Source organism: Scophthalmus maximus, chromosome 17, assembly GCF_022379125.1.
Source record: "Scophthalmus maximus strain ysfricsl-2021 chromosome 17, ASM2237912v1, whole genome shotgun sequence".
NCBI classification, from domain to species: Eukaryota; Metazoa; Chordata; class Actinopteri; order Pleuronectiformes; family Scophthalmidae; genus Scophthalmus; species Scophthalmus maximus.
The window spans coordinates 18,233,626-18,249,878 of NC_061531.1; the positions used below are offsets into that span (position 1 = coordinate 18,233,626).

The 16,253-nt window shown below is 46.1% G+C and overlaps 2 protein-coding genes across 3 annotated transcripts; one reads left to right on the top strand and one right to left on the bottom strand.

Moving 5' to 3' along the window:
• Positions 1–250: 250 nt before the first annotated feature.
• LOC118288337 (migration and invasion enhancer 1-like) lies at positions 251–2,900 on the bottom strand. The gene is made up of 4 exons (XM_035614335.2): positions 2,744–2,900; positions 1,450–1,547; positions 1,250–1,326; positions 251–1,159 (listed from the first exon to the last, which is right to left on the bottom strand). Exons 1-4 carry the CDS (start codon positions 2,770–2,772, stop codon positions 1,076–1,078), a joined length of 288 nt encoding a protein of 95 aa, XP_035470228.1. The 5' UTR covers positions 2,773–2,900; the 3' UTR covers positions 251–1,075.
• On the top strand, positions 2,032–10,776 carry LOC118288326 (GTPase IMAP family member 8-like). Of its 2 annotated transcripts, XM_035614310.2 has the most exons (6): positions 2,032–2,242; positions 4,559–4,651; positions 5,313–5,999; positions 6,968–7,681; positions 7,835–8,413; positions 9,287–10,776. In XM_035614310.2, the coding sequence occupies exons 1-6, from the start codon at positions 2,191–2,193 to the stop codon at positions 10,027–10,029; spliced, it is 2,868 nt and encodes a 955-aa protein (XP_035470203.2). In that variant the 5' UTR covers positions 2,032–2,190; the 3' UTR covers positions 10,030–10,776. The 2 variants fall into 2 exon arrangements, with proteins under 2 accessions (XP_035470203.2, XP_047183956.1); XM_047328000.1 differs by lacking the exon at positions 4,559–4,651.
• Positions 10,777–16,253: the final 5,477 nt, after the last annotated feature.

Genomic DNA, 16,253 nt, shown 5'->3' on the forward strand with positions numbered 1-16,253 from the left:
GAATCCAGCTACACCTGAAGTTAACTTGAGAGCTGGAAATCCTGCTTCGTAGATCAGGCCCTAATTATTTGTAAAGATTAGCCAAACGTCCCAACGCCCACTGAGGAATGTAAAGGTGGTAGGCAGGTGTGGCTTAAGACACCTTGATGCACCTATATGAACCTATGAAGTAATCGTGCGCATTGTCAATAAACAAGAAAAATACACTGGTACATAATTTAAAAAAGAAGAAAAGTGACAAAAACAACAATTAAACAACCATTACCTTTATTTAAAGTTGTCAGTTTGCACATCTGAGTTTACAGAACAAGAGCATTTTTTTGGTTAAACGAGCCGACATGGGATCAGTGTGAGCTGACAGACCAGTGGGTGGTGGTCTTCAGAAAACACTGCTGCTGACGATGACGATCGCTCTGGTGCTCAGTCAGAGGAGCTTAACGTTAAAAATAAAGACGAGAACAACGCCAGAATCACAAGCAATCTTTCAAATGTAAAGAAGATAGAAAACTATTGGTTGCAGTTGCATCTTGTGACACTGCTTCGCTATCTGCAGTCTGTACAGTAAAAAACAAAAAAAGTTTAACAGAGATACAGAGACAGTCTCCCTTTACGTAACTACTCTGCACCGTCCCTGCATCCACTGAGAACCGTTAGTTGCATGTGAGGTCAAATTGGCAAATCGAGATTTCTAGGCAATGAGGCTGTTGGTAAAAATAAAAAGGGAGTTCCCTCCCAACTCGCGGCGTCTTCTCCCCGTCTTTGTTCCCATTAAATAAAATGGAAGGAACTCCAGGAATGGATTCATCATATTGCAACCCGTGACAGTTGAGGCCACAGTAATCATTAACAGCCCGGAGCTCCGCAATGGGAAGAGAGAGAGAGAGAGAGAGAGAGAGAGAGAGAGAGAGAGAAGCCAAGGGAAGAGCGAGGTTTTAGTGATCTGCATCAGAGAAAGTAAACTAGTGCAATTCTGTCGGGTTGGTACTCGACGGGGTTATTGTAAACTAGAGGTGGAAGAACTGGCAGTTTACAGTTGCACTGGCTCGTCTCCGTGCTGTGGAGAGGGAGGAGGGGTTTACATGATGACGCATGGTGGGCGGCTTTTGGTGATCTTCTGCACAGGTTTCCCATCGTGGGCGTTCTGTACCGCAGCCATGATCTGCGGCGGACAAAAAACAAAACATCAGGAGACTGCAAATCGGCGGCGATTCATATATTTTACGGGCCGTTCAAGGTTTACGTCACTCACATCGTCCTCATAAGGGAAGCCGCTGGTCTCGAGCTTGGAGAAGACCAGCTGCCCGTCGATTACAATCTCAAAGCTGCCTGAGGAACAGAGAAGAGGAAGGAGATAAGATCACCTGCGTGTTTTTCTGGACAATGCGTGCCTTCATACGAACAGGTCAGATTATATCACCGCAAACAAATGAGATAAAAGAAAACACTCACCTCTCCTCCCCATGAAGCCCGACACATCCGCATCGGGAAACTCGCCCTTGACGACCTGGGCGAGATCCAGATAGCGGGGTTCGTAACCTCACGAACCGCTGGATTCAAAGGAAGAAGGAGAAGAGAGAAATGCATGTTTTAAAAACTATTAGTAGCATAAACGTCATAGGGCCTGGGCGTCAGGGGCGACAGCTCAGAATATTTTATGAATAGCCCTCGATCTTGGCGATACATTCCAGGCATGCATAAAAAGCCCTTCTATGGAGAAAAAAACACGTTTCCTGATTCTACAGGAGCTGGAGGAAGAGTGAAACTTTTGTGTTGCCGTGGCAGCAGATGAGTGGACTGATGTTAAAAACAAGCTCGGGTTGGTGACGAAGAAGAAGAAGAACGAAGAAGAACAAAGAAGAAGACGGAAGAAGAAGGAGGAGGAAGAAGAACGAAGAAGAAGAAGAAGAGGAGGAAGAACGAAGAAGACGAAGAAGAGGAGGAAGAATAAGAACGAAGAAGAAGAAGAAGAACGAAGAAGAAGGAGGAGGAAGAAGAACGAAGAAGAAGAAGAAGAGGAGGAAGAACGAAGAAGACGAAGAAGAAGAAGAGGAGGAAGAATAAGAACGAAGAAGAAGAAGAAGAACGAAGAAGAAGAGGAGGAGGAGGAACGAAGAAGAAGAAGAAGAGGAAGAAAAGGAAGAAGAGGAGGAGGAGGGCTCCCTCAGCGCTGTTGAGTCCCAAGACACACACATGAAGACGAGCGTTTCCAATTCAGCCGGTTACATCACCGCCATCGCAACAAGTGAGCGAGAGCACGACGGAGCGAGCAGGCGAGTGGGACAGACTTCCCCCGATTACAGCGCAAGTCAAGCGATGGAATTTCGCAATTTAACGCGGACTGATCTGCGCTGAGCACTCGGCCTGCAGCGTGTAACGCGTGTGTGTTTTGATGAAACACGGCCGACATCTTATTGGATCGAACGACTAATCGATTAACCGAGAAAATAATCGACAGATTCATCGGTAATGAAAATAACCGCCGGCCCTAGAGCTCTCATTCAGCAACAACAGTGACGTCACTCGAGATCACGTGTTTACCTCACCTTCGTATCACAGGTCGGCGTCGCTGCGTCACCTAAAGCGAACGTTAGCCGCGAGCTAACGGTGGCTAAACCTGCAGCCTGTCAACAACGGCCCCTTGAAAAATGAGACCCGCGAAGCGCAAACGGACACAAGTTAGCGGGACACCACCGGAAACGAAAAAACGAGAGCATAATAATACACATTATGAATGTACAAGTACCAGTATTCGACTCGAATCGTCACCCCCATCGTTGCTGATCTCTCGGCGAAGTCGGCTTGTGACCGGTGTGTGTTCGCTGCTTTTAGTAATGCCGAGCAGCGCGGCGGGGCGGGGTCTGACCAGCACACGGGAGCAGGATATCCGCCGACAGATCAGCTGACTTTACTTCAGTCACGCCGAAACTAACCTCATTTTGTTCAAGCCCGCAGGGCAGTTGAGTGGTTCTCTGATGTCACTGTCTCCCTGTTGTCCACAGTTGCTACTTTATCCAATTTGAAGAATGCACGTTGACTTTCCTTGTAAAGCCAAAACCTATTTTCAACACAGAAAAACCGTTTTCTTTCTTTGAGTAGTGAGAACTGTTGGTCCTGGCTCCTTTTCCTCTTAAAGGACCACACCCTGTTGAACACGGTACCGGCCACTCTTCTCACCTTGTGATAAATGTGACGTGGCGACACCGGTTTGAAAAAGCCTCCAGTTTGGCCTTTTGGGCCGCCGCCATCTTGTTTTTTTCAAATCAGAAGTTTAAGGGGCCATGGTCTTGGGCCACAACCAGATAAGAGATCGCAACTCGATTGGTTGTACACTCGTCTTCCTCGTCGTTTTTTTTAATGGCTGTTGGCAAACCTGCATAATAGTTTTTCATAATCTATTTATTTTCTCGATTTGAATTGATTGGTTGTGTGGTCCATAAAAGTTTGTGGCCCTCTGCAGTAGCCGCCCAGCTTACGCCATCCTGTCTCTATTGGGGCATTTCAATTGAAACTTAGATATCATCGTCACGCCTCAATTTTCATGCTTGTTCTCTCTCCTCCTTGTTTCTTTGTCCCACTGTGTGATCATTTCCTCACTGCTTGACCTCTAAATGACGCGCCTAGCTTTGCCTCCTGTGTCCGTCCTCTTACCGGGTCTTTACGGTGGAGAGGAGATCATGTGGCTATAGGATCCCATCGGTTGGCGCCTAATGGAAGGTTACGGTTCTCCCAGACCATATTCTTTATCAATGTATACAATCAATTACATCTATTGTATCACAGGCTTTCTGGAGTGATCTTTGTGATCCGGGCCTACACATTGAGGTCAGGTCAGATGAGCAAATCTTGCATCAGGGTTGATTATTTGCGCTTTGAGCTGAGATAATACTCTGCCTCTTCTTCGCAGGAACCCAGACACATCTGCACCGGGAAGCTCACCCGTGACAAACCTATAGTTGTACATACAGTCTCTGGTTTTGGATCTATTTTACAGGCTCATATTTGTGCTTACATAATTTTAATCTTTAAAATGGTAGTAGTGAAACAGTAGTAGTAACTATAGAAATCAAATAAATGTATATCTGATTGAAATACAAATCGAAATATTTAACTGATGGACCCCAAGTTGAATATGGCTAAATTCCAGCACTATATTGATCTGACAAAAGCTGAGTCATTATCATCCACCGAACCCATCAGCTTTTTTAAGCTCGGCTCGTATTTATTTTATTCTGATTCATTTGCCACGTTTTGAACATGTTCCTTTCCAAATTCAGTGGCCCATGCAAGTTTATAATTTCACCTTCAAATTTCTAATTTGAATTGACGATTACATCCCAGAGGTTAAGCACTTATTTGTCTCTCGACGACCTGTTAGCGTGTGGTAAATGATAAATACTGACTCTGGACTATCGACCTGCCGCCGAGAGGTGTGGTTCATCTCGTCCATCGCACGTGTGTCTGATTACTCATTACAGTCGACCTTCAGACTCATAAACACATAAAACTGCTTCCACTCCTTCAGCAGCAATGCTTGGTTCACATTTTTTCTTTCACGAAGGACAAGGCAACACGGAGGCAACAAGAATACCTATTGGATTTTATTTAAAAAATAACACAGAATGTGAGATGGCAACAAGCGAGCTGTCGGCATGTAAGTTTTAGTTCCTGATCCACGGATATGTCTTGATTTTCAACTTGTATTGTTATGAAAACCCAAACAACTTAGTTAGGTCATAGTCATATCAGGGTCTTAATATTTTTCAGAACTGTGTATATGAGTTCATTTATTGAACTGTCAGGTTGTTATTTTATATATCTTAGTAGTTTTGTGTCATTTTTCCGGCTGCGACTTATAATTATTTCCATTATAGAATTATTGATTGATTGAACTGTTTTGTCTTTAAATTATGAGAAGTAAAAAAAATGGCCTCAATAATAAATCAAAAAGCCAAGCTGATATATTTTAATGTTTCATTTTTTTAAAATTCTAAAATGCAAATATTTAAAATTCACATTTATATTCACAAGCACAAAAAAACTGGAAACTTGAACGGTGTAACTTCATTGAAAAATAAATCAACAGATACTAAAAATAAAAGATTTACAATCGTAAAAAAAACAAGTTTGGTAGTTTTGCTGAAAAACATTCATTTAAACAGTCAATCATTTATCAAAAATGTTGCTCTTTGATTTTCTCTCAAAGACTTTTGAACTCAAATAAGAATTTATGAACTCTTCTGAACAAGGAATTTGATTTGAGGCAACGTAACTTCCTTGATAACCCTTCCATCCCATGTCCTTTTCTTTTTCAGGGGACGGATGTTGTCCGTCACAGTTAAAGATCGTCCTTCTTGGCGGCAGGAACTGTGGAAAGAGCTCCGTGGGGAACTTACTCCTGGGCAAAGAGGAGTTTGTCACCCGAGAGAGGACCACCTGCTCCCGGCGGTCGGGCGCGGCGGCGGGACGGTGGCTCACCGTGGTGGACACGCCCGGCTGGTGGTGCGACTTCGGCGTTCAGGACACGTCGGCGCTGGTGAAGAGGGAGATCGTGAGCAGCGTGTCTCTGTGCTCGCCGGGCCCGCACGTGTTCCTGATCGCGGTCAAGGCGAGCTCGGCCTTCTCGGAGAGGCGCCGGCGGGCTGTGGAGGAGCACGTGGCCCTGCTGGGCGAGAGGGTGTGGGGCCACTGCGTGGTCGTCTTCACCCGCGCCGGCGGGTCCGGACTCGCCGGAGCAGCAGAGCTGGTGCACGCGGGAGGGGAGGCTCTCGGCTGGCTCAGTGAGAAGTGCAGCCGGAGGGGTCACAGTGTCGACCTGAGCGGCGACGCCGGCGTCGCCGGGCTGCTCGAGAAGATACGGCAACTCGCCGGGGAAAATGGAAACCGGGTGTTTGAAATGCCGGAATCCCTGTCGCGGGTGGCCGCAGAGGGGCAGAGGGGAGCGGAGGAGGGAGCTCAGCGGAGGTTGATGAGAGTGAAAGAACACAGGTCTCTGATGCGAGGTGAGTTCCATCACGTTTAGATTCCTACGGTGGCGCTGGGAGGCGCGCAAATGTTCAAGAAAAGGCTTTTGTTTTTCAGGTCAGGTTCTTTGTTCAGCCATATTTTGTGTCGCTGTCAATGCAATTTCCTGGAAATACATTTATTCAAAAGATAATACACGATGATGCCTCACCGTAACTTCTGATTTTGCCCGAGGCCAAATATGAGCTGGAGGCATAAGGCTGCTTGTTTATTATACGAGTTTCTTACTGTCAACACATCCCACGAAATGACTCCCTGGCCTTATAATAGTCATCACCGAGTCTGTAAGATCGTGAAATACATGTCACATGTGGCAGAGAGAGAGAAGACATCGGGCTTTAGGATACACAGGTAATATGTCATCAATTTTTTCATGTGTTTTTTTGGGGTTGAAATTGAAGGAAATTGTAGAATTTCACCTGAATTATCCCTTAAAACCCGTTTGAAACTAGTTAAAAGGTCAAAAATGTACCTGTAACTCAAAACTGCCTTTTCAGTATTTTGCCCCTGGTTATATTTGAACGTGAAACCGGTCGTCATTACACTATAGTGTGGAAAATGGTGATTAAATACAAAAACGTGTGGCCGATGTAGTGTGACATTTTGGGAAATCTTGCCTCCTTCGCTCGCTTGTTGAGTGTTGGACGAGAAGTCCGATACCGTTCTCGTGTCTGTGAACAATATGCAAAGCAACCGCCGGCAGCCAGTGAGCTTAGCTCAGCATCAAGACTGGGAAAAGAACAAGCCCGGTTCTGTTCAAAGGTCTCAACGTCTGCATACGAGCACGAAAATTAACGAATTAACGCAGACTGACGTTATCGCGAAGCCCCAAAAAATCGTCTGTCTTTCCCAAAGTGTGAAATCCTTCCAATTGGCGCCAACAGCTGCTTCTTAAGATGCAAGTCATCCAACCCATGCCGTGTATTTCCCGCTCTCGTTCTCCCAGAGAGGCTGCAGCCCATGACGGACATCAGGGTTGTGTTGGTGGGAGCGAAGGGTTCGGGGAAGACCTCGGCGCTGAACACGATCCTGGGCCGACGCTGCCTCCAGCCACCCGGGAGAACAGCCCGGTGTCAGGTGGGAGCAGGCGTTGTGTTTGGGCGACGCGTGACTGTGGTGGACACGCCGGGCTGGTGGATGAACTACTTCGCCGACGAGAGCACCGCCTTCGACCGGAGGGAGCTGGCGCTCGGCTCGGCCCTCTGTCCTCCGGGGCCTCACGTCTTCCTGCTGGTGATCCGCGCGGACAGGGCCTTCACCGAGACCCACGGGAGGGCGGTGCGGGAGCACCTCCGGCTGATCGGGGGCGAGCGCGTCTGGGGTCGCGTCGTCGTGCTGTTCGGCTGCGGGGACTGGCTGGCGGGCACCACCACCGAGCGGTACATCGAGAGCGAGGGGGAGCCCCTGCGGGGGCTCGTCGAAAGGTGCGGCAACAGGTACCACACTCTGAACAACAAGACGAGGGGAGACGGGTTCCAAGTCAGAGAGCTGATCGGCAAGATCGAACTGATGTTTGCCGGGCGCGGCGACCACCGACATCATGAAGTGGAGAGGAGTGTGATGGAGCACGTGAAGGTGAAGATGAGAGGCGAGAACGAGCGAGCCGAGGAGAGACTGATGAGGAAGGAGAGGCGCAGGCAGATGGCGAGGTCTCAGCTGGGTGAGTTAACTACTTTAAAAAGTGATAAACAATGTCAGCGCGGTGTTGTTTTACTTTAATCGACAGTAATTAAATTTGCCTCGTTGAGATTGTGTCTGAAATTCAACCATGAACGTTTCTACTACATCTGTGAAACTATGTCCTTTCCAACAGAGAGGCTCAACCCTCTTCCAGAAATGAGGCTGGTGCTCGTCGGCGGCAGGAAAACGGGAAAAACCACCTCCTGCGCGGAGAAACGAGGCAAAATCCGCAGCAAGGTGGTAACAGTGCTGGACACGCCCGGAGGCCTCTCGCTGACCTCTGACCTCCTCGGGGCTCCTTCCTCCTGCGCTATCCTCCTCGTTGTCAACGTGAGCTCATCGTTCACAGGCGCCCACGGGGAGGCCCTGGAGAAACAGCTGGAGGCCGCGGGAGGCCAGATGTGGAGCAGAGCCGCGGTGCTGTTCAGCCACGGCGACTGGCTGGGCGACACGAGCGTCGAGCGGCGCATCGAGAGCGAGGGGGAGCCGCTGCGGAGGCTCGTCGAGAAGTGCGGCAACCGGTATCACGTCCTGGATAACCGACGCGCGCGAGGGGGCGGAGCTCAGGTCGACGAGCTGATCCAACTGATGGAGGAGACGCTGGCCGAAGAGAGGCTGACGGCGCTCCGCGGGGGGGATCGCATGTGGAGAAGTGTGCAGGAGCCCGACACCGTGACGCTGTGTGAAGAAGATCTAAAGGTGAACTGTGACGGTGAGTAAACCTTTACTGAAGAGTTTGTAATGAAAAGCTCATTTGAACGCATTGGTTCTGGAGCTGGGATCCCTGAAGGTCACAAGACGCACCTGAGATGTCATGAGACAATTCAGACAGTAATATATGCTCTCTCTCCTCCTGAGAATAACTGGATCCTCTATTGATTACTCACACAATATATATCATAAGTGCATATACCAAGCGACAAACAGATGCTGTCACTGTCAGTTTAAGGGAAACATGATAAAGATTTATTTGTCTATATTCTCTTTTTTATATACACAAACGCTTAACTTTTATGAGCGTTTAAAGAGTCTTGAAAAATCAATTTTTAGAGCCAGATTTTCCAATTAGCAAAAAAATGATGCTAATCTATAATAAAAAAAAAGACAATGACAGTGAATAAAGACTGAATTAAATTAAAAGGATTATTAATAAAATTGCAGCAAATGCAACAAAAATAATCCCAAAGAAATAAGGAACAATTTTAAGAAGTTACACACAAATACTGTATATGTGTGTGATAAGACAATGTTTCATCTATTTATCTTGTCTTTTGGTTTATTTAGATAAAGTACGTGGGCAGGTGTTATATAGTCACATATTCATTGAAACTGATAGAATTAAATGGGTTGTTGAAATAGTATAAAAGCCTATGTAACTCACACAGTACATTTAAAATAGGTCATATCAGGTGTAACATGGGAGGCGATTAAAAAATAATAATCTGGTTTATAGGGTAAACGGTGAGGCTGCTGTAAAAGAGAGATAAGCATATTGATGGGGATGGGTGGAGGTGGTTGTTAAAGGACAGGCAGGAATTTTTATGTCTCACATGCAATCACACCGGTGTTATTATTGTCTTCGCAGTGACGGAATCGGCCACTTGCTCGATACAGAGAACAGGAAACTGCTCCGACGGTGCAGATGCCGGCGGGCAGATAGTGGCGGTGCCAGCAGCAGGAGGCCGGGCAGGACTCACCCTCCTGGGCAGAGACACATTGGTGTCCATCTTAGCCTCTGTGCTCTCTGGTAGAAATGGACTGAGGTGTGCTGCTGCCGGGCAACAGGGCGTAACGGCACACCTGCCCCTCTTCTTCCCCGCCGATGACCCCCACCGCAGCCTGAGTCGGAACGGCGGAAGCCGAGTGCGTCCGTTCTCGCCCGCACATCCGACCGTGCTCTTTATTCTACCTCAAACACGGAGCAGGGCGCCGACGGAAGACAGCGCCGTCGTCGACGTGCATCCCCTTTGCCACCCTGCTCTGAGAGAGCGGACCCTCAGGAGGCTCGCGGAGTCCGGGGGCCTGCAGCTGCTGATCGACCAGTGGGGCCACAGCAGCCTGGAGGAACTGGAGGCCTTCATAGACACGTACTTCGAGATGGTGTGGGAGAAAACCATGGGCTCGTTTCCGACGGCCGAGCCCGAGTCCGCTGCGGTCGAGGAGGAGGACGAGGTGCTCTCGTCCATCGACAGGAAACTGTCAAAGCTGGAGCTCCTTGACGAGATCAGGGGCGACCTGGCGAAGCTCAGGGAGAGTCTGGAGCGCAGCTGGATGGTCATTCAGGAACTCAGGGACAAAAGTAAAGGAGACCCCAATAATACATGTTAATACAGGGGGAAATCCATATTCGAACATGGAGGTAGTAAGGTTGTACCCCACTTTATTTATTTGCTAACGTTTTTTTGCATTAACAATGCAAAGTATAATTCATCATAATATATTTTTCATAGGTTAATAAGATAAGATAACACTTTATTGAACCCGGGGGGTTGATACATCAATCTATAATACAAATGTCTAATATACTACATTTTGAAAAGGTCATTCTGACAAATAAGGATATATATAGATATCTATATCTATATCTATCTATATAGATATAGATATATATATCTATATATATATACACGCTTCTGTACTTTTTGAATTCAGGACTGTATTGACTGTTTTTAAATTTTTTTTTTTTTACCTTAGATCTCTTCCTCCACCATTATAGTGTTGTTCTTATATTTCTCCACAAGGGGGAGCCCTTGTATAAGAATGGGCCTTGCATTATATGTAAACTTGTGTCCACTCATCCACCAGAATACATTTGTTTTTCTTAGAAATCTTGGACTAGACAAAGCGAGTTTGATTCTGAGTTAAAAAATGGCAGTTGAATTTACATTTCCGATTATCTTCAATATGCACAAATATACACTTGCGATACATAATATACACGTGTAAAAATCTTTAGTTTTTTGTTAAGTCTAATTCCCGGGCAAAATTTACTTTGTGTCGGTCTTGTTTTGACTAAACAGTGTTTCTAACAATTTACTCTGAAATAATAAAGCAGAGCAGCACCACAGACAGTAATATTGTGCCCCTGAGCAGCACAGACATACGTGTTATATTGAATATGTCATTCAAATAACCGTGGGCTTTAGTCTGCTGCTAAAACAGCTCTCATCGATAAGGTTTTTTTTCCACAGGAATTTGAAACCTGGCTGCAGGGATGCGCTCCCGTTCAGCCAAGAACATTAGCTCAATTAGGGCCTGGCTCTCGATTGACTCTGTGCTAGGCCAGTCAATTTTTTCCACATTAAACTGTGAAAAAACATTTCTTTATGGACATCCCCTGCGTGAGCGGCAAAGCATAAAGGAAGAGGAGGAGGGAGAGATGGGTCAATAATTATTAACAGGCCATAGATTAAGAGTTTTAACCACAGCGTCCTTCAAAGTACTGTTATGCGCCTGTCATATATATATATATATAAGCAATATTCACAGTTGTAGGAGATCATTAAAAAGTTGCTACAGTAGCTAGTACAACATTTCAAGTGAGATAGAAAAGTAACCCCGGACAATACTTTATAATTAATAATTGGAAGGGTTAATTTTTATGATAACTCCCTCACCTTTACTACCCAACGATTCCCTGCAGGTTTGCAGCTTCTTGCACCGAAGCTTTGAAAGTCTGAAATGAATCATATTCATCATCTGCTAGGGGGGGAAGTCAATCTCTCTGTGTGTGTGTGTGTGTGTGTGTGTGTGTGTGTGTGTGTGTGTGTGTGTGTGTGTGTGTGTGTGTGTGTGTGTGTGTGTGTGTGTGTGTGTGTGTGTGTGTGTGTGTGTGTGTGTGTGTGTGTGTGTGTGTGTGTGTGTGTTCTTCTAGTTTAGAGCCAAACAACTCTCACCTTCACAAATCTGACAGTCGATCAGATTCAGGAAGCATTTCCTTTGTGGAGGAAATAGACGATCTGTGCCGCTTCCACTCAAAAGCTTTTCCTTTTTCTTTTCTTTCATGATTTATCAAGGGCTTTCAAGTGAGTTTCACACACACACACAAACACGCAGACACACGCTAATGCACAATTCAGAGAAATAATGGGGCTGTGGCAGAGTAAACAGTATGGAGGTCCACTGCTGCCAAGGCTGATTTGTACAAAACAAAACAAAACTAAAAAATCCCCACGAATAAAAATGTACGGTAACATCACGATCAGGTCATGATGAGTGGGTGAAGTAGTTTGATCCCGTCTCCTGTTTCCGTGCACAAACAAGAAACATCTGAAAGCAGCAGTTTGCTATTTTTAGTCTGATGTGCTCATTTCTCACCGGCAACATCTCTGTGTTTTCCTTCTCTTTGATTAAAGCTGCGTTGGGGGGCGTCTCTGCACGTGGGCGCCCCCCCCCCCCCAACAAACGGATGTCAGGGGACTGAACACAGTCTGACGCTTCGTACTTTCGACTCACCGCAGCTTAAGAGTTTGGATTTTCACTGTTGTGAGTTTTGTTGAGCAAAAGAAATACTCATGGGCCGTAATTATGACATAGCACAGCATAGATGAGTGAGGTTTTTATTAATTCGGCATTTTGTTACTGTACCGCTATTAGGGAAGGTAATTTCATTTAGATAAAACAAGTTTTGGTTTTGATTCGGATGGATTATGGATTCACCTTTAGTGATTCGCAGGCAATGATGGTTTATTTATCTCTGCCAGTCGCCATTGTCTTTCTTTTGCATTATACTTCTTTGAATATCATCACTCCCTCCATCCCCCCTCTCCCTGCTCTCTCATCATCTGTCTTCCTCTGCTGTCAGCGTGTCATCCCTCCACTCTGTTCTCCCGCCGCTCATCTTCTTCTCTCTTGCCCGTCCTCGTCGTTCTATGCCTCCCCGCGTCTCCTTCTGTCTGACGTCCCACTCTCTCTCTCTCTCTCTCTCTCTCTCTCTCTCTCTCTCTCTGCTCTTCTCTTCCCCCTGTGGTCTCCCCATCCTTCTCTGGAACCAAGTCGTGAGTGCTCAGCCCTCCCCTCTCATTGGAGGAGTTCTGCAGCCCATGGAGGAAGTGCAGGAGAAACCAACCCTCACCTCCCTCCCTCCTCCCTCTCTCTTTCTCTTTCTGTTCAAGAGACAACTCTGAGCCCACATCCATCTCCATTAGCAGGACAGCGCAGCGGCCGGCCCGCCGCCCCCCCCCCCCCCCCACCCACCCGCCCGCCCTGTATCACGTTTCACTTGCCTGCTATTTTTCCAGGTGGAACAAGGAAAGCCAGGGCGGAGAGATGGGCAGAGGCTGGGAACAGGGATGGTGCATATGAGAGAGAGAGAGGGATGATTTAGACCTGGCGTACTGGAAACATCCACCCTCCACTTCCCTTCATGCTCTGATACGACCACGTCCCCCGGGGGGCCGATGTCTGGGTCACGGCATAATGTCGACCAGTGCACCTCAGCGGGAGGACTGAACTTGTCCGTCCTGTCGGGCCCATAAAGGAAGCCCGCTACACGACCTCACAGTGATAGAGATTTGACACACTAATTAAACCCCCCCCCAAATTTACGATACAGTATAGAAACAGCTGTAGTCAGATGATGAGGCCAGATGTTTTCTACTTTTAAAATGTCTTGTCGAGTCCTTCGAGACAGATGAAACCATCCCCGGGAGGAGAATGGCGTTGTACACGGACAGCTGCTCCGGGCCACCTTGCGGATGGAGAGCGGACGCACAGATGGGTGGATGATGCAAATCGAAGTCGTCTTCATTAGTTTGGTCTCAAGTCTATAGGTCGACTCTGGCTGCGGCTCTGATTCCAAACATATTATCCGTCAAGTAGGAGCAGGGCATTAATGTGGGAACCTCTGACCCCGGTGAGACACCAAACGTCACATTTAGCCTGTGGGAACAATTTCACTGGAAAGGTCTGAACAGGTCCAGGCTTTAAAAAACGGGGAGGTGATGGAGGAGTGTGTGTCAGAAGTAAATGAGGTACATTTGGCTTTACTGCCACCTGGCCCAGAGCAGAACAACCCTAAACACACACACACACACACACATGCCAGGACTCGACCTCTTCCATCTTCCCATATTCCCGTCTGTCATTGCGCCCCATCAGGATACGCCGGGTCAGGGGAAACCTCAAGGGCAAAGTTCAGGAAACAATTAAGGAAAATGACTGCACACCAGCAGCCCAGATTCCAGCGTCATTTTTTCGAATACGTGTCTGCTTCTCAGAGGGTCCCACTCGTTAGATCATTGACCCCCACGACTGGAAAACCACAAAAGAGGAAAAAGCAACACGGTTGCATGTGAGAAATCTAGACGGCATCTGCTTCGCAAAGTGGGAATTACAAGAGCGGTTGCAGAGCGAGGGATGGGAGTGAGAGGAGACACCCCCCCCTGTAAATCAGCGGAGGCTTACTGGGTTTGGTTTTGACCCTGAAGCCGACTTCACCTTCAGACGTTGGCCTCCCGACGACGACGGCGGCGACGGCAGCGTGGCAGAATGCTTTCACCGCATTTCATTGCTGCGATATGTCAGTAGCACTTAAATAAGATATATGTCATGAAAAAAAAAAATGTTTTACAGCATAACCACCCAGGACGCCCTCACTACTGCTGAGCCTGAAAACTTTGGAAATTTTATCAAGCTACAGTATAGAGCTTGAAAGATGAACTGACGTGAGGTTTTTTAGCTAAGCTAGCAGCGTGTGGGCACATTCATAATTCCTTCAGGGCGAAGCGTAATAACTTTGACTAAATATCTGCTAAGCTAACGGCATTCTCATCAATTTCTGTTGTACTCAGTCGTTAGCATGCTAGCACGCGGAACACGGTTAACCTTTTCACATTTTACGCACGTTAGCGTTGTTGCTGTGAGCGTCAGCATGCTGACGTTAGCATTTAGCTTGAAGAACAGACCTGCTGCTAGCATGTGTGACGCCCAGCAATGGTCACATTATGGAATTTAATGTAGTGTGTTTTATATATATAATATAATATAATATAATATAATATAATATAATATAATATAATATAATATTATATTATATTATATTATATGTATCTTGCTGTAGCTAAGTCTTTTTTATTTATTTCGGTGTAAATTCATGTTTGGAGCTGTTATTCCGATTTTCGCCACAAGGGGGCGTCTCTAGCTACTCGCCTCAGTTCGTCCCGAGCGACAGACAGAAACGCGTCACCTGTTGCCGGAGTCTCACCATGTTCCTGTTCTGTACAGGTGAGTACAGTACAGGTAAGTGGTGTTGTGATAAATGTTGTTGTTTTAGATGACTTCTGGAGAGTAGTGCTGTGGTGGTAGCGCCGAGGCAAACGCGATGCTAGCTAGCGTTGACCTTTTTTACCTGGTGATAAGGTTCCTGACAAGTTCTAAACTATTTAGCGTGGGTGTGATTTTAAATGTGGTTCTGTAACATGATTGTTATAGTATATATATATATATATGTATGTAAAAGTTTGGAGAAAAACTTATTATTGTCATTTGTATATGAACAGTCTGTTCAAATTTTTAAAAAAACATATTATTTTTTATTTTCAAAACTGAATTTTGATATGTGGTGATTAAAGCCACCTGTTAATGGGTATTAGGAGAAGAAATGTCAATGTCGATTATTGTCATTATCGATTATTCTCTCGTTTAATCGATTGGTTGTTGTGAAATGGTGAAAATGGCAGAGGAGCAGAGAAATCAGAAATAATATATTCTCTCTTATATATTCAGTTTTATCTCTTCATGCACCTAAATGAAACAATATCGCGTGGGGAAAATATTTTTTTACAGTTGAACTGGATTCAAACTTAACAAAGAGCCAAGCAGTCGTAAGTAAAGTAGCTTCATTTCTGTATTGTAATGAGTCACAAGTCAAAAACACTATAAACTAAAGTATTAGTTTAGAGGCCACAGGTTTCGCTATAGGTTTAGCATTAACATACTAATTGAATTCATTTTTAATACATGAATTTTATTCCAGATTGATGCAAATCTTTACCGTCATATTTGGATGACTGACTTTAATTGTCTGCCGCTTCGTGATACTGCCGCCATGGCTCTCTCTTTTCCTGAGGAAGAAAATATACGGTGGAGTGGAGGAGCCTGAGCTCCGTGGCCTGAATGACAACAACAACGTAAACAAAATGTAAACAGGTTATTGGGATGCAAGTTGCGTAGTGGGAGATGTGCAAACACAAGATAACTTCAAAAACAAGAACAGGACAAAAAGACAAAGCCTTAGATTGATAGTAAATGTACAAATACAACACATGAATTCATAAGCACACACACACACACACACACACATGCATGCATGCATATAAATACAGGCACACACACTGTGCAGGTTTATTTTCTCTGTGTTGAGGATTTCCAGGACATTAGCAGCCAGACACATGTACGATGGATGAGTGAACATGACCCCCCCCCCCCCCCCCCCCCCCCCCCCCCCCCCCCCCCCCCCCCCCGACACACACACACACACAATGTTACGGTCTTTGATCGCTGCCAGTGAGACGAAAGCATCAAGCTATGGAAACACAACACAACCTTAACAC

Coding starts and splice junctions, on each gene's coding strand:
- LOC118288326 (XM_035614310.2), top strand. CDS start 2,191: ATGAAGACGAGCGTTTCCAATTCAGCCGGTTACATCACCGCCATCGCA. Junction 4,652..5,312: donor AACAAGCGAGCTGTCGGCAT/GTAAGTTTTAGT, acceptor TTTCTTTTTCAG/GGGACGGATGTTGTCCGTCA. Junction 6,000..6,967: donor ACACAGGTCTCTGATGCGAG/GTGAGTTCCATC, acceptor TCGTTCTCCCAG/AGAGGCTGCAGCCCATGACG.